General features: G+C 38.8%; 2 protein-coding genes across 6 annotated transcripts; both read left to right on the top strand.

The window, feature by feature from the left end:
• Positions 1-306: 306 nt before the first annotated feature.
• LOC139667630 (CD48 antigen-like) lies at positions 307-23,530 on the top strand. Of its 5 annotated transcripts, none has more exons than XM_071547125.1 (7): positions 307-441; positions 925-1,233; positions 2,023-2,337; positions 3,036-3,326; positions 5,926-6,039; positions 6,210-6,271; positions 21,831-23,530. In XM_071547125.1, the coding sequence occupies exons 1-7, from the start codon at positions 399-401 to the stop codon at positions 21,897-21,899; spliced, it is 1,203 nt and encodes a 400-aa protein (XP_071403226.1). In that variant the 5' UTR covers positions 307-398; the 3' UTR covers positions 21,900-23,530. The 5 variants fall into 5 exon arrangements, with proteins under 5 accessions (XP_071403226.1, XP_071403227.1, XP_071403225.1 ...); XM_071547126.1 differs by lacking the exon at positions 21,831-23,530 and adding an exon at positions 7,479-7,570; XM_071547124.1 differs by lacking the exon at positions 21,831-23,530 and adding an exon at positions 6,356-7,088.
• Positions 15,424-21,901, top strand: LOC139667631 (T-lymphocyte surface antigen Ly-9-like). The gene is made up of 6 exons (XM_071547127.1): positions 15,424-15,534; positions 15,976-16,296; positions 17,087-17,401; positions 18,204-18,494; positions 21,402-21,512; positions 21,683-21,901. Exons 1-5 carry the CDS (start codon positions 15,492-15,494, stop codon positions 21,506-21,508), a joined length of 1,077 nt encoding a protein of 358 aa, XP_071403228.1. The 5' UTR covers positions 15,424-15,491; the 3' UTR covers positions 21,509-21,512; positions 21,683-21,901.
• Positions 23,531-24,283: the final 753 nt, after the last annotated feature.

Below are 24,283 nucleotides of genomic sequence, written 5' to 3'. Positions count from 1 at the left end.
ACCTTTTGGTCCAAAATGTGTCTGCACAACTAAGCTTTGTTTTCTGATAAGTTCAGAGGTTTAGTTGTTTACAGCTACTTCTGACAGCGTACTGTATACTGGCCTGGGATCTGCTAAATTTGTTAACATGTACTGATATGAATATGAATTGACTGAGCTCAGTGGTTTCACCTGTGAGCCACATTTCTTCTTGTAACTTCTTCTCACTTCCTCTTCATGCCGCTTTCTTCTCCCTTAGCAGAGTATTGTTCTGCAGCTTTGTGGCAGAGGAAGCAGTTGCAAGTTTATGCACAGCACAGTCTGTGCACTCACAGCAACACCACACGTTTAGTCGTAGATGTTTTTTATGTCAGCAGTTATTTCCGGGAGACTGGACTTGCTCTTGACAAGTCTGAGAAATGGAGCCACGCATACTTCTTCTCATCCTTTTTCTTCTTACAGGTAAATTATTTTTTGTTGATTAACAGTCGGTTTTATCCAGATTGATTGCACTGAACTCTTTCATTTTCACTTTGCTGTGGGGTAAAGACAGGCATTTGATACATAGATAAGATAAGATAAGATAAGATAAGATACTTGGATACAACCCAAGGTGAAAAATGAGATGAAGGGGGTGTTTAGTCCAAATGGTTGTTTCCATGCTGTCGAATAACCAAAAACACTAGTCACAACACATGTGGCACAGATAGACTGCAGACTTCAACAAGTGGGTTGTTTTGGGTTTCATACATACTGTACATACATACGTACATAACTGTGCTACAATAGTGCATTGCTTTAATTAGTATTTAACGTGTTTTATAGCAGTGTGGGACGCAAACAAATTGTATACAAAAACATTAAATACTACATTTCTTGAAGGTCTTACAATGGCACCTGGCTTGGTGTGTTGATTTACTTTTCTTTCCTCATTCCTCACTACAGAATCAGTAAAAGTAGTAAAAAAGCGGGTTGGAGAAACCGTCACCCTACACCTGAACAAAACCGGACAGAATTACGACACATACGTGTGGACCTATGGGCTCCATAGCCCCATTAATGTAATCATCATTGTCAATAAGGGAGACATCCGTTTGTTCAGTAGGACCAGATTTAAAAACAGGTTACAAACACATGTAGAAACTGGATCAATCACCATCTACAACCTCACCATCAATGACACTGGACATTTTATGGTTCAGTCTGTAACAGAAACAGGACTGTTGCAGCAAACATTCAACCTTACTGTCTGTGGTGAGTTACATATCTTTTGTCTTTTAGCCAATCACTTGAAAAACTAAGAGTGTTCCCATATTCTGTGAGATGTGAGATGTGTACTAATGCAAAGATTATCAAAAAAATCTTGTGAGCATTTTAATGTTACATAAAAAAGAGCATTGGCCTCTGTGTGACAGTGTCATCTTGACCATGCAGCTGTTCCTCGAGTCAGAGCAGTCATACTACTGTCCATTAAAGCTGCACTAGGCAAAATTGTTATGTTAAAATATACTCATCATATCAGCCTAAATCACAAAGTGGGGCTGCAACACAGAAAAGTGTCCCATCCCTACTAATTGAGACGCTGTAGATTCACCCTATTTTAATCCGTCCATGCATTTGCCAAAATTAAATTCTGATGTCAGGTTGGGTTGGCCACTACCAGGAAATCGTCCTGACGAATCAAAATTTAAGAGTGAAATCCAAATGTGTCTCCTAAGCACTCTGTCCATAGAAAGCTGCACTCATGACACTGTGTTCTAGTGTTTAAACAAATTACACTGATTGGCCTGATGGAGGCGCTCTAATCAAAGGCCAAAACTTCAAATGTTGAAAGACCCTAACTACTACACCACCTGTCTGATTTTGATGAAACCTAGAGGGATGACGCATCTTGTTGCTGATTGGCCCAAGGGGTTCCTGCGTCATTCATGGGGGACGACATGTTTCCTGGTGCCTTTTGTGTAGATTTACATTTAGCCATCAGGGTCTCATCCAGAGTGATTATTATCCATTGTTCTTATTATTTGTGTTGGTTTCTCGCAGATAATTTGATAATTTCCGTTAATGTCCTGGTGGAGGGCAACGCCACTCTGGACACTCCTGTAGATGAACTCCAGCCAGGCCATGATGTCAAGTGGACACTTGGGCCAGAATGTACTGGCAAGCTGATAGCTTGGTGGAAGAATAATATCACCACTCTATACGACGAAGGCTTCAGGGGCGCTCTGCAGCTGAACCCACACACTGGATCCCTCACCTTTATGAAAGTGAAACATAACTACACTGGGCATTACTGTCTCAAAATGCTGCTGGGTGAGGACCCATACTTTCTGAGACGGTATTCCATCACTGTGTTTGGTAGGTGTGCTTTATTAGTAACCTTTTTACTGTATATTATGTGTATATGAAGACTGTGATATACGGTTAGTTTGACTACTGTTGACAAAATGTACTTATTGTAAGTCGCTTTGGACAAAAGCATCTGCTAAATGATGTAATGTAAGGTGTCAATTGTTTTCATTCCTCTTTAGATAGCAGAACTCAGCAACACTACTTTGTGTATCTCACTGTGGCATGGGAATATGTGGTAGATGAGATATATGACAGAACAAAACTGGTGGGCACTGAAATATGACACCTCAGCATATAATACTGAAAACCAGCTTCAAAACCCAAATTTTCATGGCTGAAGACTAGGCATAGCTGAAATGGCAATTACCAAGATTGACTTAAGATAGAACATTTTTGCTTGAAAAATGTCCCATTGCCATTTCACAAAAGACAGGTTTTCACTGAACATCTAAAAAAATATTTCTACATAGGGACTGAGTCAGTATTCACGAATATTCTTTGAGTCTAACAATAATTGCTGAAAGAGGAAATAGAGTTATATTGCACTGAGTATGACATATGTCCAATCTGAGGCCAGTCCTGCATGTAAGCCTGGTGGTAATTCTGGATATTGTAGATATTGTTTCTTTGACTGTTTCAAAGTATAACTGAACATTATAAAACAGCTCTCTCACTTCCTGATTGTTTTTCTGTTTATCCTCTAGAATCTGTTCCCACACCACACATTTCTACAGTGCAGGTCAACATCACAGCAGCCTCACTGAAGGACAGGAGCTGTTCTATTGACTGTTCTGTGGAGGATGCACAAAACGTGACCCTGTCCTGGTACCGAGGAGAGAAGATGATAAACCAGACCAGCAACTGTGACATCTGCACCACCAACGTCTCTCTCCCTCTGAAGATACAGGATGAAGACATCTACAGCTGCAGGGCAGCCAACCCTGTCAGTGCCAAGACAATCAAAGTCAACTCCACACAATGGTGTCCTTCCCATGGTAGGTCAAGTGTAACATTTTTGTTCTGTCATGTGAGCACTTGTGGTTTTTGTTGAGATCACATTTCCTGCTCTAAGCAGTGTGTTTGTGATCAGTGTTTTTGACACAGTATTTAGGGATCAGTCTGTCTGTCTACTTTAGAGCGTACAGTGACTGTCAATAACATTACAGTTTTTTCTGATTGCTTAGGCACTATCGTTGAAACTATAGGCTATTTCTGCAAAACTCTACACCAAAACCAGCAAACCAGCAAAACATTATACATCTCTTGCAAAAGCAAACAATTCTTGCAAAACTCTTTTAAAAAGTGTGTTTTTGCGTCAATACAGTTCACACAAACCATCATTTGAATAAGCACACGAAGCACCAACTACACACTGATAGTATAAATGAAAAACACTTGTGGCTTTTGCTTTTTCTGTGTGCAGGGCATAGCAGTTTGTAATAAAGTTTTGTCATACATGTAGTAAACACACATACACACAGGTATCCAAATGTGTAAAGTATGGATGTGTATTCCGAACATAACACACTATCAATACAAATAAGGGGAAAAGGTTTTTGTTTTTTTTCTCAAAATGTTCTACAGTAACACTCCTCAAACAACAAAAGCGCAGTAGAAGAAAACAAAAACATTTGTGCTGGAAAAAAAAGAAGAGAAAAAAATTAGGCTAAATCTCGCCTTCTTTGTGGGTCTGGCCATAAGTTTACAGTGTTGCTAGAAGTGTGTTACTGTATTACAGTAAATTGCAAACTGAGTGTAAAGCAGTGAGTTGTGTTTACAGTTTTGCAAAAAGTGTGTTATAAAATTACAGCTGCCCATACACTGTACGATTTGAGCCCGTTTCTGACCCGATTTTTGAGCCGCACGACTCATTTTAGAGTCGGACCGAATTTCAGCTTTGTCGGGCGTCGTTTGCCGTGCAGTGTACAGGGGGGAGCGAGGACCGATCAACTGGTCCCGACCAGCCGTCGGACGTTCGGATGAATTTCTGACATGTCAGAAATTTGGTCGGCCGTCGTCAGGCTCTCGCACAGTTGAAGCAGAGCCACGAGTCGATTCCCCGAGGTCAGTGACTTTTTTCTCACTGTGCCTGCGCGAAGTGGCAAACAAAGCGTCTGACAGTGCCATGGCGACACGACGCGTCATGTGGACGGAAAATATGGGCTAGGCTACAATTTGGCTATAAATAAAACTAACGTCAGCAACAAGTAATCATAATGTAGGAAGTGCAGTTTATGGTGATAACAACTGCACAGCAAGGAAGAAAAAGAAAGGTTATTACCTGTACAGTAATCAGAGCGTAGCTTGCTATCAAGTTAACAATGTATAATCTATACAGTAAAACGTAGCTAGTTTACCACCAAATCTCTCTGCAAAATGGACAAGCCATACTGTCCACGTCGTCCTAGCCACCTGCGAGTCCATATACGCAGACACCACCTGCCTTGGAGCTTTCAAGCGAATCTTTATTGACAATTGTCAATAGCCAGAACAGTCCGCAGGGGCCGACGGGCCGTTTTCTACACGTACAGTGTGAGCACTCAGGTCGTGGCTTGACGATCGGACCGTACAGTGTGAGCAGATAAATCGTGAGCTTTGGCTTCGATTTACTCGTACAGTAGGAGTACAGTAGGAGTTGGAATTAAACAACAACATTTCTAAAATCGTACAGTGTATGCTCGGCTTAAAGCAGTGAGTTGTGTTTACAGTTTTACAAAAAGTGTGTTATAAAATTACAAACTGAGTGTAAAGCAGAGAACGTGCATTCAGTTTGGCACACTTGGTAAATGCATTGGCTACAAGTGTTAATGGTTTCAGAGATAGTGCTTCAAGAATCACTGTTAGTGTTTAAGCATTCAGAAAAAACTGTAACTGAAGATTAGTGGCCCCATAATGGACTCTTGAGGAACACCGGTGGAACGGTCCATCAATGAGGAGAGTTTGGTGCCAATCCTTGTGCTTACTTTCTATTTGTTAGATTCCATTCATTTAAATTCACTCTAAGTAAACTTAGAGCTAATAAATCAACTAAGTTTGGAGTAAAGCACATTATAATCTTTACATAATCCTACAGCCACTGCTCCAAAAATAGCCAAGTTTGAATTTGATTTAAGATGCTGACTTAGACTATTGATGCTTTTAGAAACCAACTTGCTTTAAGATGTGCTAGGATGTTAAGGAAGTCAATTCGTTTTTCCATTAGCACATTTGCAGCTACCTTATGTCATTGTTCTTAGAGACTACTGGTACTGAAAGACAAAGGAGTGCTTGGATGTTGTTTAGCTGCAGGCCTCTGCATAGTATGTATAAACAAAGGTTTTCAGTAAAAGGCGAAAGTTGTAATTTCAAATTCAAGTCCAACCTCCACATTTATCTTGCCTATACCGGTTATAAAATAATGACTCAAAAATCTTGGGAAAAAAATACCTCTATGATCAGAAGAACATTAGCAGTTTGCTAACTGGGTGAGTTGATACTTTTGCTAATTGTCTATGTTAAATTAAACAAACAATAGGCTACTTTACCATAAGTTGTTACTGTAGTAATTACCAAGGAGGAAATTATAAGGGTTAAACCATTTTCATTCATTTACAGCACCTGGCAAAACGGGGACTGTGGCTGCATTGATTGTAGTAATAGTTGTTTTTCTAGTGACTGCAGTCATTTCTGCTGTTTGCCTGCAACGGTGCAGGAAAAACCAAGGACCAGGTACGTGAACGCAATGCAGCTCTATTGAAAAATAAAAGCATTCTTCGATATGTTTGTTCTTGATTGTTTGTAGTTGTTGCTAAGATCATTTTCTGTCAATTGTGCAGACCCATTTTATAACCACATTTTGAAGTGTGATACTGTACATTGTCTATTTTTAATCATCTTAGATTGCGTCAATATGGGGAATTTGCAACAACAGACGTCAAGTGATGCCATCAATGTCTCAGAGGTATGCATGCAAATCACTGTAAAAATGTCACATAAACACATTCAGGCAAAAAAAAGTTTAAATGTACATAACATGTTGTTTCAGCCTAGTGATGAAGTTGACGAACGTACAAGCCTACGGAGAAACAGCGAACAGCGAAACTGGAACTCCTTTAGTCCTTTAGTCCTTAGTCAAAAGTCAATCTCTTGTCCTCAGATTGTACAGAATGCTGCAGCTAGCATCTTAACCAGTGCTAAACAATGAGACCACATTATCCTTTTTTCAGCACCTTTATACTGGTTGCCAGTCAGTTTATAGAATTGATTTCAGTATTTTACTGATCACATTCAAAGATCACCAGGGTCTGGCCCCCAGACCTTTTAACCTTATATGAATCTGAATGTGACCTGAGATCCCACTGACTGCCTGAGGAACTCAGGTTCCTTGTTATCATCTTTGAAATCTCTTCTGAAGACTCACTTTTATAGACTGGTTATTATGTAAATGTTTCATTTTAATTTGTCTTTTATCCTTTATCTTTGTAACTCTTTTGGACCCTTGTATTATTTGTTTTTATTCATTTTGTTGTATTCCCTGTTTTCATGTACACTATTTTCAGGCAAGTGCTATATAAATAAAATGTATCATTATTGTTATTACACTCTGGTCCATTATAACCACCACATTCCATTTTACCATACAGCCTACCAGCCCCTTTACTGCTTCTGGGGCTGGTACCTAAGTCCAGCGATGCGTTCAATATTTACACCTGTTGCACCATCTAAATATATGACTAGGCATATATGAAGGGCAACTATGTAATGCTTAATAAAATCTCATAGCAAAGTAACAGTGAACTAGATTTATTTGTATATTTAAGCAAACGTATTATATATTGATGAAGTTTGAGTTTCTGTACCTGTGCACCTGTTGGTTCACAGTACAAAGAATCATAACTGGCCTTCTTCTACATTCTACTGTCCTCTTCCTCCACTCATTTCAGTTTAAGACATTAAAGAAACATGCTGACATGAAATCAACATGATGTTGAATTGAAAAAAGACTTTATCTCTGTACTGGGACAATGTAGTTTACTTTAATATGAATGCCTTTTTTATTCTAACGAACATATATCTCTCATTTTTGTCTTTTATCTTGTATAATGGTAACAAAAACAAAAGTTACTTTGAGTTGATTTCATGTATCTTTACCTATGTATTTACAATAGGAGCTGTGGAATTAGAAGGCCATTGTCAGCACTGTGATGCAGAACAGAACTCACAGAAGCAGAGCATCACTTCAGTCCATCACACACAGCGCCAATAAGCAGCAAAATCTGTAAAACGAGAACAAATACAAACTAAAATAAGCATTGCACCTGCAGTTACCACTCTGAAATGTTTCAACTGGAACTTTCACACCACCCATCTTTAAAGGTAAGTCAGTGTTATTAGAGGATTCAAGGGTAAGAGGAACCATAATTCTAGATTAAACAACACAGAGTAAAGTATATGACCGGGTAACATCATCATCATTTTTATTCAAAAACAGGCTGACCTAACCCTTACCTTAACCCATCACTGGAGACCTTATGTCAAACCCCAAACTTAACCTTAACCCTACAATTGAATAAAGATAAGAAAAATGTGAACAGAAGAAACGTAATTATTGATTCTCTTAAGTATAGCACTTGTTGACTTGGTGGCTAGGTCACATATTCCTGAAACCTAACCTGCAGGTTTTAAAAGGCATATCAAAAGAAAACTTTCCATTTGTTAGTTGACAAAGTCTTAAACTGTATTAAAGTGAGGTCGCCTGATAGGTAATTAAATAGATATTCAGAAACAATGTGATCATTTGTTAAATGGCATCAATATTTAAGGGAAATGCTAATGCAGAAATAATCACTTGTATGAAAAGCTGTTTGGAGCTGCTGAGAAGCTGCTGTTGTCAGCATTAAGCAGTTTTTATGCCAGTTATTGGGATTGTGTGCTGCTTTAAATTTGGACAAGCTCTTCAATATCTTAGTACACACCAACATTAGGGTTGGGCGATATGTTAAAATTTTCCAACCGTCCACCGTCAGTCCATCAACCGGCGATTGCCGATATATTTGCGCAGGTGGGTGTGCGGCACGCACAGGGGGCGGGGGAGTCCCCCACTCCCCACATGCACTGTAAAAAGGGTTTCAATGGTGTTGTCCATATTACTCTATTTTAAAATGTATATTTCTTCCACTAAATTAATTTTCCTTTCTATGTGCGTTTGATTAAGTTACACATAAGTAAAAACTGCAACAATTTTTAACAACTCATTATTTTCTAAAATTACATTGACTTTTATTACACTTGATGATAAATTGATTTCACAAAACTGAATGAAAGTGCTTATGTCAAACGTTACGGTCATGACCCGCCCACGCAGCAACAGAACTGAGCTGGTCTGAGCCTGTTCCTGTCCTCCTGTCTGAGCATTCTTCAGCAGCTACACCTGTGCATGGATTTTGTATGGAATTCAACTCCACACAAGACAAGTAAGTATTCAATTTGTATTTGTTCGTTTACCAAGTCGGACATCGCAATTAAAGTGGCTATTGCTCTTCTTTTTTTTTTTATGACTATAGTTTATTCAGTTTTTCAAAACAAAAGTACAACAGACATATACTCCCATAACAGCAAGATACAGAAGTACAACACAAAAAAGAAGGAAAAAAGAAAAAGAATGAATAAATAAATACAAAATACAAAATACACAAAAAAAAAAAAAAACCCATATAAAATAACAATAACATCAGCCTAAACTATAAATATACATACTAGAATGTAGAAACCTACATGTAGCTCTCAGTCCGTCCAGATTCTGCCCTTGTGACAGGTTGCTGTACCACACTATCCACACAGGTCTCTCTCAGCTAATGATATAGGCTAGGTATGTCTCCCATTTCAATGCATAAGCCTCTGATCTATTATGCATCCTATAGGACAGATGCTCATATGCCACAACCTTTCCCAGTTCAGTAAGCCATTCCTGCATGGAAGGTCCCCCTCTTGTCTTCCACCCTCTCATTATGCCTCCCCACCATGATGCTAGTCTGGATCCAATCTGCAACATGACCCCTACAATGGGCAAGGAGCAGAGGGTCCCCCCAACACATAAAGTCTAGGGCTAAAGGTAAAATCAACATTCATAATGTCACAGATTTTCTCGTGAACTTGGTGCCAAAAATCTTGGAGAACAGAGCATGACCATAACACATGAAAAAGAGTACCCTCTGACCTCTGACACTTCCAGCAGTCTGCTGTGTCTTTCAGCCCGAGTCTATGCAACCTTGATGGAGTCCAATAAAACCAATTAAGTATTTTAAATTGAATAAGTCTAATTTTAATATCCCTAGACATTTTCTTGGAGTTCTGACAAATGTGGTCCCATTCCTTCTCACTGAATGAAAGGTTTAGATCATATTCCCAGACCCACTTTAACACTGAGGTCCCTTTCTGGCCTTGACTAAAAATCATAGAATAATAATGTGATGCTTCATGACCTAGACCAAATACTTTGATTGTGTTGCTAAGCAGATCAGAGTGAGGCGGGGTAATTTTGGTTGAGCTTAAAGTTTCTAATAGTAAAAAGTTGTAAGTATCGCCAATACTGTGTCCTGGGTAAACTAAAATCTTGGGCTAAGGTCTCAAAGGATTTTAGAGAGTCCCCCTCATATAGGTCACCGAGAGTGCAGATCCATTTGTTATTCCATTCTTTCCATAAAAATGGAGCTTTACCTATGCATAGCTTGGGGTTCAACCAAATACCCGATTCTAAATTCAAGTATGGATTAATGTTGTTAATCTGGGAAGTTTTCTTCTAAACCGTCTGAATGTGAGATATAATAGGGTGGGACCAAAATTCAGGTGACAGCTTGGCCGATAGACCAGCAAGGGGGGAAAGAGGGGAGAATCCCATTTGCTCCAATTCAAACCAGGGGGGTGCCCTTTCTGGAGGTAGTGACCACTGAGCCAGATGTCTCAAGCTAAAGGCATAGTGATAAAAAACAAATTTCGGGAGCCCAAGTCCTCCCTTGTCAACTGGCAACTGTAGTTTTTCAAGTCGCATTCTGGCTCTTTTCCCATTCCATAGAAAGTTATTACAAATCTTGTCAAATTGTTTGAAGTATTTCCTAGGAGTGCATAATGGGAGGACCACCTCTCCACATCAGCAGAGATCTTTCTAAAGAGGGGATCAAAGTTCACTCTGATTAGATCATTTATTTGTTGAGGAAAAAGGATTCCTAAATATTTCATGCCTTCTGATGGCCACTGAAATGCCCCATCTTGGAAAAGGGTGCTGGGGCAATACACTGTCAGGGGGAGAGCCTCCGACTTCGACCAATTAACTTTATACCCCGAGAGTTTAGAAAAGTAGTCAATGGAATCAAGAAGGGTTGGCACTGATTTTACTGGGCCTGACACAAACAAAAGTATATCATCCGCATAAAGCATAAGTTTATGTACTGACTCCTAAATTGTTACCCCTGGAAAATTAGGATTTCTGCGTATAGCTGCAGCAAATGGTTCCAGAGCCAGACAGAATAATGCTGGCGATAGGCTTGAACTCTGACGAGTCCCTCTACTTAGTGAAAAATAGGGAGAGATTAAACCATTTGTCTGAACTGCCGCTTCTGGTTGATTATAGAGTATTTCTATCCATTTTAGGAATGTCTAACCAAAACCAAAGGATTTAAGTGTAAGAAACAGGTATCTCCACTCCACCCGATCAAAAGCCTTTTCAGCATCGAGTGAGATGGCAGCAACTGGGGAGTCCATATTGCGGACTGACCACATTACATTTAGCAGGCGTCTGCAATTATCAGAAGAGTTCCTCTGTCGGATAAATCTCACTTGGTCTGGGTGTATCAGTGAGGTGATCACTCTGTTGAGTCTATTCGCCAGAATCTTAGACAGAATCTGACAGTTTGTTGATATCAACGAAATAGGACGGAAGCTCTTGCAATCACATGGATCTTTGCCTTGTTTAGGTATGAGAGTAATAATTGCCTGTGATAGTGATTGTGGCAATTTTCCCACTTTAAAGGATTCATCAAACATCTGTTGCATAAGTGGCATCAATTCCTCTAAAAAACATTTATAAAATTCTACAGTAAAACCATCCTGACCTGGGGATTTACCTGATGGCAATGCTCTTATAACTTCAGCTATCTCTTCCCTAGAGAGAGTCAATAGAGTCACGTTGGTGATCGTCTAAACTAGGAACAGTCAGGCCATCAAGAAAAGAGTTAATTTCCATGTCTGTTGAGGTACTTTCTGACATATAAAGATTTGTGTAGATCTCCCTGAATGTGTCATTTATATTGCTTGATTTGGTCATGAGGCTCCCCCCCTGATCCCGCACAGCTGCAATAGTTGAAGAGGATTCCTTCTTTTTAATATATCTCGCTAAAACTTCCCTGCTTTGTCCCCCGACTCAAAGTAATTTTGCCTAGCTCCAAATAACAAAAATTCTGCTCTCTGTGAGAGTAATACATTGTATTCATATTGTGATAAAAGTACTCAAGTGAAGTTGAAATTGTAAAAAGTGTAAAACTAACCATACTCTTTTCTATTTCTCTTGCATTCGGAGCACTGCAGTATGCTATTTGTTTGTGTAATAATTGGTGGTAGCAGGCTAAAAAATCTAAGTGCATTCACCATTTTTTGTAGTAGACTAGAGACAATGCTGAAACTGCACACAGCATGTAACACCATCTACACATAAACGATTAGATGTTTGTATAGCCTTTGAATAGATGTACTTGCGCACATCATGTGCAGTAGCTGCATGCTTTTTAAAAATCACAAGATCTGGACAAAATCTCAAATTAAGAATTCTTATGGAATTATTTAAATTTTTATACTGGGCTCTACAGATGTGATATGTTTTGCTCCAATGAAACTGAAGCATTACCTGAAATAGATAGAATCCAATATATTTGTATCTTTCATCAACAAATGAGACCGTTTGTCTTCATTATTGTGTTTTATCTGTATGTACAGGGAACAGCAGAGGTCATGCTGCCTTCTTCCTGGCCTGACATACGCTCTAAACCTGGAGTATCCTTCAAAACTGGCCAAAACCTTTGAAGTCTTTCAAAGACTGTTTGTGGGACTGGACACATTGTGGCCAAAACCAGCTTTCAGGTTCATGAGCCTCAAAAACAAGTAACTGGCCAAGACAGCTCTTGGCCTGACACTCAGGAAAGGCTGTTGGTTATTTGTGTTCAAGACTGTTAAATGTTTGTAAACCTTATGAGCACAATTCCTGTAAATGTAAATCTGGTTTTATGGACTGATTTAGAGTGGTTCTGCATTGTGTAAAGTTGCTCCTTTTGCAAAGTTACCCCTACTTCTCTTTCAAACTGACATCAGATTGTTCGCATACGCCCACAAATGGCCGTCTGTTCTGTAGTCTTTGCTAAAGTTGTTCCATGGGTATTGGTGTTGTCCACTGGCATATCTCGGATCGGATTTCAGCTGAAACATTTTCGTGTGTATTTGAGAAGTTGTCATTTTAAGTAAAGGAGGAGAAAAAGAAGTTAAATCCTAATACTATTTGTTTATGTAGCCTCCAGAGCTGGCGGAAGTTTGCAGAGTAATAACAGGAATTTTATGGCAGTGTATGGCAGTGTTGTACTGCTAATATTAAATAAATGATGCATTAACATGTTCATAAAATTCCCTCTTTCTTTCTGTTTATTTGTTAAATCTGTAATATGTCAATGCTTTCAAATATTTTAAGGATTAGATTGAAAACAGAAAGGAAGAATTTGTCAAAAAAGTAAAGTTAGTAGGTTCATGCAACTCACACACTTTAACTTTTTGTTGAAATTTTACTTAATTTAATCATATCTTATGTGGTTCTATGCTGACTTTTTTGACATTGGTTACACTTTAATTTTTTTGACTTTCTTGTAGGCTGTACTAAATTCAGTCAAATATATTATATATATTATATATATTAGTGAGTTTAACCAACTCAAAATGAAGTTCACCCAACTCCTAAAAAATACTTGGAAAATGTTGCCTCATTTTTTTTTAAAGCGAACAATCATGGAAGAGCTTGTTGCGAAAAAGAATACAAAATCCCCTATTTGGGATTATTTTGGTTTTAAACGGGACGAAACTGGCTAGCCAAAGGACCTAAATGAAGTAATTTGCCGTCTTTGCAAACAAGCACACCCAGAAGGGGACTGCCCATTGTTCTGAAACAATGGGCAGTCCGAAACCCCAATAGTCCGAAAAATGTCCGAGTAGCTTGTTCTTCTTAGGGAATTAAGCCCTCACTACCGTCGTAATATCACTGCTGCATGGGACACTGCATAATTCCAACCAGGGAAAAAGGTCTGACAGCCAGCTTCCTCCGTTGCACCCGGGAATGTCCGATGACGTCATTCTGCATAATAATTAGCCACGTGCTTCTGCAGGCCATGAGTCTTTCTAACTTTCTAACTAATCTGTCAGGGAGAATGTGTATTTTCGGGCTTTCGGACAAATGGGCTTTCAGTCCAATGGGACATTTTTGCGGACTATTGGAGTTTCGGAATTATGGGCCGTCGGAACAATGGCATGGCACCGTACAGACAGGCTAAACAGCTGTCTGACACTATTTGAAAAAGAGTTGCAGCTCGCTTGCAGCCTCCAAATGAACAAACAGGTGGGGATAACATATTATGCTGTTAAATGATCAGGGAGCACAACTGCACATACAGCTTTTGGTCTTCAAACAATTCATTTCAAAATTTAGTTGGTGTTCAGCTCACATTGGGACACAAAGAGGTCTACCGCACTGAATGAAAGGCAGAACTAGTCAGTGAGCTTTGGCATAGCAATCTCATCATTTTCCACAACTGTTCCTCTCTATACCACATAACCGGATTTTCAGTCCAGCATAGCTTTGTTTAACAAATTCCTCTAGCATTGGAGGTCAGAGTCATGAAATTGTTGCTGAAATCATATAGGATGAGCTTAAAAATTACATGCTATGAAATAAACCAACATGAATGGGAAAATTATTTTAGAGCATTTACTTTATGTGCTCTAACCCTTTGTAACTTCTGGACTGTTAATCAGCCTGATGATGGAGGGATCGGTGTTCCTAGAGAAGAAGACTGTGGCCATCTTCGTTATGTGGTGGAGCAAAGATTCTTTTAGCATTTCTGTATTTCAATAAGTGTTTCCAAAATGAATGGCAACTATGTAATGCTTAATAAAATCTCATGACAAAGTAAAAGTGAACTGGATTTATTTGTATATTTGAAGCAAATATGTCTCTGTTGATGAAGTTTGAGTTTCTGTAGGGGGCGCTCTTTGGAGAAGCTTTCACGAACTGGCTGTAAGTTGAATCACTATTAAGTTATAGCAATATTTCTTAATATGAAAATATCATGGATTACTACTTTCATCATTAGAAGAGGTTTAGAGGTTATAAACATTTCGTTCTCATGATTTCACAGTAATCAAGCATTTATTACAAAGATTATTGATATTATATATTTGGACATTTGGAGATTCATATTTGAGCCATTCCTTAAATCAGCTCCCAGCTGGTTCCTCATGTCACACTGAGAGTCACTGTCCTCCATCAGTTCTCCTTTTCTTCCAGGTCGGTCTGTTTGTTTGTCAGTAGATCAGACTGAGGACCTCTGCTGGTGTAAGGTGAGGGTGGTGTTCATTCACATGAATATAACACAGTGCTTTACTTCACACATAGCTTTTATACATATCCCGTTTACACCTACTGTTACAAGAAGAAAATTATTTCTTTTAATGAATCATTGATAACAACCTGAAATAAAAATCTTATGGTCCAAAATGTGTCTGCACAACTAAGCTTTGTTTTCTGATAAGTTCAGAGGTTTAGTTGTTTACAGCTACTTCTGACAGCATACTGTATACTGGCCTGGGATCTGCTACATTTGTTAACATGTACTGATATGAATATGAATTGACTGAGCTCAGTGGTTTCACCTGTGAGCCACATTTCTTCTTGTAACTTCTTCTCACTTCCTCTTCATGCCACTTTCTTCTCCCTTAGCAGAGTATTGTTCTGCAGCTTTGTGGCAGAGGAAGCAGTTGCAAGTTTATGCACAGCACAGTCTGTGCACTCACAGCAACACCACACCTTTAGTCGTAGATGTTTTTTACGTCAGCAGTTATTTCCGGGAGACTGGATTTGCTCTTGACAAGTCTGAGAAATGGAGCCACGCATACTTCTTCTCATCCTTTTTCTTCTTATAGGTAAATTATTTTTTGTTGATTAACAGCCGGTTTTATCCAGATTGATTGCACTGAACTCTTTCATTTTCACTTTGCTGTGGGGTAAAGACAGGCATTTGATACATAGATAAGATACAACCCAAGGTGAAAAATGGGTTGAAGGGGGTGTTTAGTCCAAATTGTTGTTTCCATGCTGTCGAATAACCAAAAACACTAGTCACAACACATGTGGCACAGATAGACTGCAGACTTCAACAAGTGGGTTGTTTTGGGTTTCATACATACGTACATAAATACGTACATAACTCTGCTACAATAGTGCATTACTTTAAGGAGACTCTAATGTGTTTTATAGCAGTGCGGGACGCAGAAATATTGTATACAAAAACATGAAATGCTACATTTCTTGAAGATCTTACAATGTCACCTGGCTGCCGATTTACTTTTCTTTCCTCATTCCAGGCACTGTGGCTGAAGAAATAAAGACTTTAAAAAAGCGGGTTGGAGAAACGGTCACCCTACACCTGAAAAAAAACAGACTGAATTCTGACACATACGTGTGGAACTATGGGCTCCACAGCCCCATTAATTCAATCACCATTGTCTTTAAGGGAGACATTATTGTGGTCAATGGGACCAGATTTACAAACAGGCTACAAACACATGTAGAAACTGGATCAATCACCATCTACAACCTCACCATCAGTGACACTGGACATTTTATGGTTCAGTTTGCAACAAACACAGAACTGTGGGACCAAGAATTCTACCTTATTGTCTGTGGTGAGTTACATATCTTTTGTCTTTTAGCCAATCACTTGAAAAACTAAGAGTGTTCCCATATTTTGTGAGATGTGAGATGTGTACTAATGCAAAGATTATCAAAAAAATCTTGTGAGCATTTTAATGTTACATAAAAAAGAGCATTGGCCTCTGTGTGACAGTGTCATCTTGACCATGCAGCTGTTCCTCGAGTCAGAGCAGTCATGATAGTACTGTCCATTAAAGCTGAACAGGCAAAATTGTTATGTTAAAATATACTCATCATATCAGCCTAAATCACAAAGTGGGGCTGCAACACAGAAAAGTGTCCCATCCCTACTAATTGAGACGCTGTAGATTCACCCTATTTGATTCGTCCATGCATTTGCCAAAATTAAATTCTGATGTCAGGTTGGGTTGGCCACTACCAGGAAATCGTCCTGACGAATCAAAGTTTAAGAGTGAAATCCAAATGTGTCTCCTAAGCACTCTGTCCATAGAAAGCTGCACTCATGACACTGTGTTCTAGTGTTTAAACAAATTACACTGATTGGCCTGATGGAGGCGCTCTAATTAAAGGCCAAAACTTCAAATGTTGAAAGACCCTAACTACTACACCACCTGTCTGATTTTGATGAAACCTAGAGGGATGACGCATCTTGTTGCTGATTGGCCCAAGGGGTGCCTGCATCATTCATGGGGGATGACATGTTTCCTGGTGCCTTTTGTCTAGATTTACATTTAGCCATCAGGGTCTCATCCAGAGTGATTATTATCCATTGTTCTTATTATTTGTGTTGGTTTCTCGCAGATAATTTGATAATTTCCGTTAATGTCCTGGTGGAGGGCAACGCCACTCTGGACACTCCTGTAGCTGAACTCCAGCCAGGCCATGATGTCAAGTGGATACGTGGGCCAGAATGTACTGGCAAGCTGATAGCTCGGTGGAAGAATAATATCACCACTCTATACGACGAAGGCTTCAGGGGCGCTCTGCAGCTGAACCCACACACTGGATCCCTCACCTTTATGAAAGTGAAACATAACTACACTGGGCATTACTGTCTCAAAATGCTGCTGGATGAGGGCCCATACATACTGAGACTGCATTTCATCACTGTGTTTGGTAGGTGTGCTTTATTAGTAACCTTTTTACTGTACATTATGTGTATGTGACAACCGTGAAATACGGTTGGTTTGACTACTGTTGACAAAATGTACTTATTGTAAGTCGCTTTGGACAAAAGCGTCTGCTAAATGACGTAATGTAATGTGTCAATTGTTTTCATTCCTCTTTAGATAGCGGAACTCAGCAACACTACTTTGTGTATCTCACTGTGGCATGGGAATATGTGGTAGATGAGATATATGACAGAACAAAACTGACCACAACCAGTTCATTAAGCCATTTAGCAGCTACTGGCTGCTCTTTTTAGCTGCGTCTGAAGCAGTGGGCAGAGTGGCCAGTTGCTCTGGCTGAGAGGAAAAGAAACTGGTGGACAATGAAATATGGCACCTCAGCATATAATACTGAAAACCAGCTTCAAAACCCAAATTTTCATGGCTGAAGCCAAGGCATGGTTGAAAATGGCAATTGCCAAGATTGACTTAAGATAGAACATTTTTGCTTAAAAATGTCCCATTGCCATTTCACAAAAGACAGGTTTTCACTGAACATCTAAAAAATAATTTCTACATAGGGACAGTATTCATGAATATTATTTGAGTCTAACAATAATTGCTGAAAGAGGAAATAGAGTTATATTGCACTGAATATGACATATGTCCAATCTGAGGCCAGTCCTGCATGTAAGCCTGGTGGTAATTCTGGATATTGTAGACATTGTTTCTTTGACTGTTTCAAAGTATAACTGAACATTATAAAACAGCTCTCTCAGTTCCTGATTGTTTTTCTGTTTATCCTCTAGAATCTGTTCCCACACCACACATTTCTACAGCGCAGGTCAACATCACAGCACCCTCACTGAAGGACAGGAGCTGTTCTATTGACTGTTCTGTGGAGGATGCACAAAACGTGACCCTGTCCTGGTACCGAGGAGAGAAGATGATAAGCCAGACCAGCAACTGTGACATCTGCACCACCAACGTCTCTCTCCCTCTGAAGATACAGGATGAAGACATCTACAGCTGTAAGGCAGCCAACCCTGTCAGTGCCAAGACAATCAAAGTCAACTCCACACAATGGTGTCCATCCCATGGTAGGTCAAGTGTAACCATTTTCTGTCTCACATTTTTGTTCTGTTTAGAGCGTACAGTGACTGTCAATAACATTACAGTTTTTTCTGATTGCTTAGGCACTATCGTTGAAACTATAGGCTATTTTTGCAAAACTCTACACCAAAACCAGCAAACCATTATACATCTCTTGCAAAAGCAAACAATTCTTGCAAAACTCTTCAAACTCTTTTAAAAAAAAGTGTGTTTTTGCGTCAATACAGTTCACACAAACCATCATTTGAATAAGCACACGAAGCACCAACTACACACTGATAGTATAAATGAAAAACACTTGTGGCTTTTGCTTTTGTGCAGGGCATAGCAGTTTGCAATAAAGTTTTGTCATACATGTAGTAAACACACAGGTATCCAAATGTGTAAAGTATGGATGTGTATTCCAAACATAACACACTATCAATACAAATAAGAGGAAAAAGTTATTTTTAAAGTTTTTTTGTTTTTTTTCTCAAAATGTTCGACAGTAATAGGGGAGAGTGGGGCACAACCTAACACATTTTGGTTTTGACTAAATAATAAAAAAAATATTTGAGTTAGATTAATCATATTTTTATACAAGCTACATATACATCTCTGCTACAAATGAACACTTGAAGTTTGTTTCTTGGACCTACCGTTTTTGTACAATTTCACCAAAAGTGGCGGAAGTGAAAGTTACAACTTACCCCATGGGCGGGGTTAATTGTAACTCTGTCTGTTACAATTAACCCCGCCCATGGGGTAAGTTGTAACACTTGCTAGAAAAGTATGTTTGAACGCAATTAATTCAATACAATTCTATCTACTATAGGTGGATACTGATTGTGGATTTATCTATGATAGATAGATATCCACACATCTATCCATCCCTCATCTAACCATCCATCTATCATGGATGGAAAGATAAATACATAGATGAATACATATGTGTGAATATTATCTATCTATCTATCTCTTTCCATCCATGATAGATGGATGGATAGATAGGTATGTGTGGATATCTATCTGTCTGTCTATCTAGATCCACACGTCAAAATATATGTGAATATTGATAAGAGACTGTGTGTCAAACATTGACAAATTTATTTTTGTCCACAAAAACCAAAACCCTATAACAAACAGGTCAACACAGTAGTACCAGGCAAAAATGAACGAATGAATAATTGTCAAGGCATCACTAAATTATCAAAGTAGTCTATGGACTAAAGACACACATGAAAAGCATGTATTAAAAACACATTCACGAGCCACACAACACGGTGGGGGACTTGTGGCTACCAGCCTCCTGCAGCTCTCTCTTCTTCTTGACAAAACGATAGAGTTACATGGCAGATACCATATGACTTTGCCACTCCTCTAATAGACGGTATCCACACGTTTTTATTTCATTATCGTTGTACACTATGGGCGGCTTAGTTGTAACACCGTGCTACAACTAACCCCGCTGTGTGTAGTTTTTCTCAAGCCTAGCTAACACTTGCTATGAGTTGGTTACATGTTTCAAAACGGTGCTATGTTTTAGGCAACAAGATGGTTATTAAGATAATATAAGGTTGGATTCGGTGACTTACACACACAGCTCAGTAATCGAAAAACAAGTATGATAAAGAAATTTACTTACATGCCGCCAAAACACTCTTTCCCACAGATCTCCACGAAAACACATCCAAAACTCTCCAAAATTAGCGTAAGACCGTCTGCTGGCAGTGTGGTAAACTGACCAGAAGCACACCCTGCTCGACCCTGTGTAACTACGTAAAAAGTCTGTGTTACATTTAACCCCGCGTTAGGATGTGCCCCGCGCACCCCTACTCCTCGAACAACAAAAGCGCAGTAGAAGAAAACAAAAACATTTGTGCTAGAAAAAAAAGAACAGGAAAAAAAATTTGGCTAAATCTCACCTTATTTGTGGGTCTGGCCATAAGTTTACAGTGTTGCTAGAAGTGTGTCACTGTATTACAGTAAATTGCAAACTGAGTGTAAAGCAGTGAATTGTGTTTACAGTTTTACAAAAAGTGTGTTATAAAATGACAAACTGAGTGTAAAGCAGAGAACGTGTATTCAGTTTGGCACACTTGGTAAATGCATTGGCTACAAGTGTTAATGGTTTCAGAGATAGTGCTTCAAGAATCACTGTTAGTGTTTAAGCATTCAGAAAAAACTGTAACTGAAGATTAGTGGCCCCATAATGGACTCTTGAGGAACACCGGTGGAACGGTCCATCGACGAGGAGAGTTTGGTGCCAATCCTTGTGCTTACTTTCTATTTGTTAGATTCCATTCATTTAAATTCACTCTAAGTAAACTTAGAGCTAATAAATCAACTAAGTTTGGAGTAAAGCACATTATAATCTTTACATAATCCTACAGCCACTGCTCCAAAAATAGCCAAGTTTGAATTTGATATTTAAGATGCTGACTTAGTTGATTGATGCTTTTAGAAACCAACTTGCTTTGAATGGAGAGATGTGCTAGGATGTTAAGGAAGTCAATTCGTTTTTCCATTAGCACTTTTGCAGCTACCTTATGTCATTGTTCTTAGAGACTACTGGTACTGAAAGACAAAGGAGTGCTTGGATGTTGTTTAGCTGCAGGCCTCTGCATAGTATGTACAAACAAAGGTTTTCAGTAAAAAGCGAAAGTTGTAATTTCAAATTCAAGTCCAACCTCCACATTTATCTTGCCTATACTGGTTATAAAATAATGACTCCAAAAAAATAATACCTCTATGATCAGAAGAACATTAGCAGTTTGCTAACTGGGTGAGTTGATGTATTTGTTAATTGTCTATGTTAAATTAAACAAACAATAGGCTACTTTACCAAAACTTGTTACTGTAGTAATTACCAAGGAGGAAATTATAAGGGTTAAACCATTTTCATTCATTTACAGCACCTGGCAAAACGGGGACTGTGGCTGCAGGAGTAATTGTTGTTTTTCTAGTGATTGTAGTCATTTTTGCTGTTGCTTACCAGCAAAGGTGCAGGAGAAACCAATGACCAGGTATGTGAACGCAATGCAGCTCTATTGGAAAACAAAAGCATTCTTTGATATGTTTGTTCTTGACTGTTTGTAGTTGTTGCTAAGATCATTTTCTGTCAATTGTGCAGACCCATTTTATAACCAGATCTTGAAGTGTGATACTGTACATTGTCTATTTTTAATCATCTTAGCTTGCTTCAATATGGGGAATTTGCAACAACAGACATCAAGTGATGTCATCAATGTCTCAGAGGTATGCATGCAAATCACTGTTAAAAATGTCACATAAACACATTCAGGCAAAAAAAATGTTTAAATGTACATAACATGTTGTTTCAGCCTAGTGATGAAGGTGACGAACGTACAAGCCTACGGAGAAACAGCGAGCTCATCCTTTATCAGCATTAGCATCATCATGCTCAGTACTATATATTTTGTCATGCTATTTGATACATTCATTTATCTTATGACGTGTAAATTTGTCTTCATCTTGAGTCTTGAACAGATTTTGTTTTCTTTGTGGATCCCTGACAAAGCTGAAAAAACCATGAGGAGTTTCAGTTCAGATTGATTTAAAACTGATTTGCTTTCTGTAGGAGGCAGAGCCCACAATAATAACTACAGTACATGCGTAGAACTGAACCAATGAGGATGTGACTTGGCTTGTGTAGCCTACATATGTGCTATACAGGCCAAGTCTGTAAAACCTGGGCTGGTTTTTGACAGGGCCTTGACTTTTAAAGATCAGGTTAACAAGGTAGCACAGTACTGCTCCTTTCTGTTAAGATAAGATAAGATAAGATGAGATAAGATAAGATTGTACTTTATTGTCCTTTACAGGAAATTTGTTTTGCGTCCAGCGCCAAGAACAACATACAACATTACGTCACACATTACATACAGACACCATTCCACAGCACCAGCAATATGTTGCCCTTCCACGTTTGGCAGTCCACATATTGTTGGAATCCGGGCATTGAACTCTCCAGGTAGCACTGATTTAGACCCCCCCCACACTATAGCAGGGGCATCAGGAAATTGCTGTTGGAATTTGTGTACAGTGTCTGCTATGGTAGCGGCAGCCCGAAACGCCTTGCCACTTGGTGGAATGTACACAATGCAGAGAATAATACAGCCAAATTCACGGGGGAGATAAAAAGATATATATAAAGAGGAATATATCAAAAATCAAGGGGGTTTTCATTCTTTGCAGATTTGGAGAATGTGATCCATGCTTTTGTATCATTTTGTTAGGACAACTGGAACTCCTTTTGTCCTTTAGTCCTTAGTCAAAAGTCAATCTCTTGTCCTCAGATTGTACAGAATGCTGCAGCTAGCATCTTAACCAGTGCTAAACAAAGAGACCACATTATCCTTTTTTCAGCACCTTTATACTGGTTGCCAGTCAGTTTATAGAATTGATTTCAGTATTTTACTGATCACATTCAAAGATCACCAGGGTCTGGCCCCCAGACCTTTTAACCTTATACGAATCTGAATGTGACCTGAGATCCCACTGACTGTTCTGGTCCAGACCAAAGCTGACCAGGCGTTTGTCATTAGAGCCCCTCTGCCTGAGGAACTCAGGTTCCTCGTTATCATCTTTGAAATCCCTTCTTAAGACTCACTTTTATAGACTGGTTATTATATAAATGTTTAATTTTAATTTGTCTTTTATCCTTTATCTTTGTAACTCTTTTGGACCCTTGTATTATTTGTTTTTATTCATTTTGTTGTATTCCCTGTTTTCATGTACACTCTGTTTTCAGACAAGTGCTATATAAATAAAATGTATCATTATTGTTATTACACTCTGGTCCATTATAACCACCACATTCCATTTTACCATACAGCCTACCAGCCCCTTTACTGCTTCTGGGGCTGGTACCTAAGTCCAGCGATGCGTTCAATATTTACACCTGTTGCACCATCTAAATATATGACTAGGTACAAAATTAAGGGAAACTATGTAATGCTTAATAAAATCTCATAGCAAAGTAACAGTGAACTGGATTTATTTGTATATTTAAGCAAACGTATTATATGTTTGTTGATGAAGTTTGAGTTTCTGTACCTGTGCACCTGTTGGTTCACAGTACAAAGAATCATAACTGGCCTTCTTCTATACTGTCCTCTTCCTCCACTCATTTCAGTTTAAGACATTAAAGAAACAAGCAGACATGAAAACAACATGATGTTGATCTCTGTACTGGGACAATGTAGTCTACTTTAATATGAATGCCTTTTTTATTCTAACAAACGTATATCTCTCATTTTTATATTTCATCTTGTAATATGGTAACAAAAACAAAAGTTACTTTGAGTTGATTTCATGTATCTTTACCTATGTATTTACAATAGGAGCTGTGGAATTAGAAGGCCATTGTCAGCACTGTGATGCAGAACAGAACTCACAGAAGCAGAGCATCACTTCAGTCCATCACACACAGCGCCAATAAGCAGCAAAATCTGTAAAACGAGAACAAATACAAACTAAAATAAGCATTGCACCTGCAGTTACCACTCTGAAATGTTTCAACTGGAACTTTCACACCACCCATCTTTAAAGGTAAGTCAGTGTTATTAGAGGATTCAAGGGTAAGAGGAACCATAATTCTAGATTAAACAACACAGAGTAAAGTATATGACCGGGTAACATCATCATCATTTTTATTCAAAAACAGGCTGACCTAACCCTTACCTTAACCCATCACTGGAAACCTTATGTCAAACCCCAAACTTAACCTTAACCCTACAATTGAATAAAGATAAGACAAATGTGAACAGAAGAA

Source organism: Centroberyx affinis, unplaced genomic scaffold, assembly GCF_046629955.1.
Source record: "Centroberyx affinis isolate AG114_WGS23_722 - 3 ecotype Tasmania unplaced genomic scaffold, CSIRO-AGI_Caff_v1 ptg005681l_1, whole genome shotgun sequence".
Classification (NCBI taxonomy): domain Eukaryota; kingdom Metazoa; phylum Chordata; class Actinopteri; order Beryciformes; family Berycidae; genus Centroberyx; species Centroberyx affinis.
Note: the sequence above shows the minus strand (reverse complement) of the source record. Positions and strands in the feature narration are given on the sequence as shown.

Excerpts from the sequence above, each read along its gene's own strand:
- LOC139667631 (XM_071547127.1), top strand. The coding sequence starts at position 15,492 with ATGGAGCCACGCATACTTCTTCTCATCCTTTTTCTTCTTATAG. Across the intron at positions 16,297-17,086 it reads ATTCTACCTTATTGTCTGTG|ATAATTTGATAATTTCCGTT; the intron begins GTGAGTTACATA and ends GGTTTCTCGCAG. Across the intron at positions 17,402-18,203 it reads GCATTTCATCACTGTGTTTG|AATCTGTTCCCACACCACAC; the intron begins GTAGGTGTGCTT and ends TTTATCCTCTAG.
- LOC139667630 (XM_071547121.1), top strand. The coding sequence starts at position 399 with ATGGAGCCACGCATACTTCTTCTCATCCTTTTTCTTCTTACAG. Across the intron at positions 2,338-3,035 it reads GTATTCCATCACTGTGTTTG|AATCTGTTCCCACACCACAC; the intron begins GTAGGTGTGCTT and ends TTTATCCTCTAG. Across the intron at positions 3,327-5,925 it reads ACAATGGTGTCCTTCCCATG|CACCTGGCAAAACGGGGACT; the intron begins GTAGGTCAAGTG and ends ATTCATTTACAG.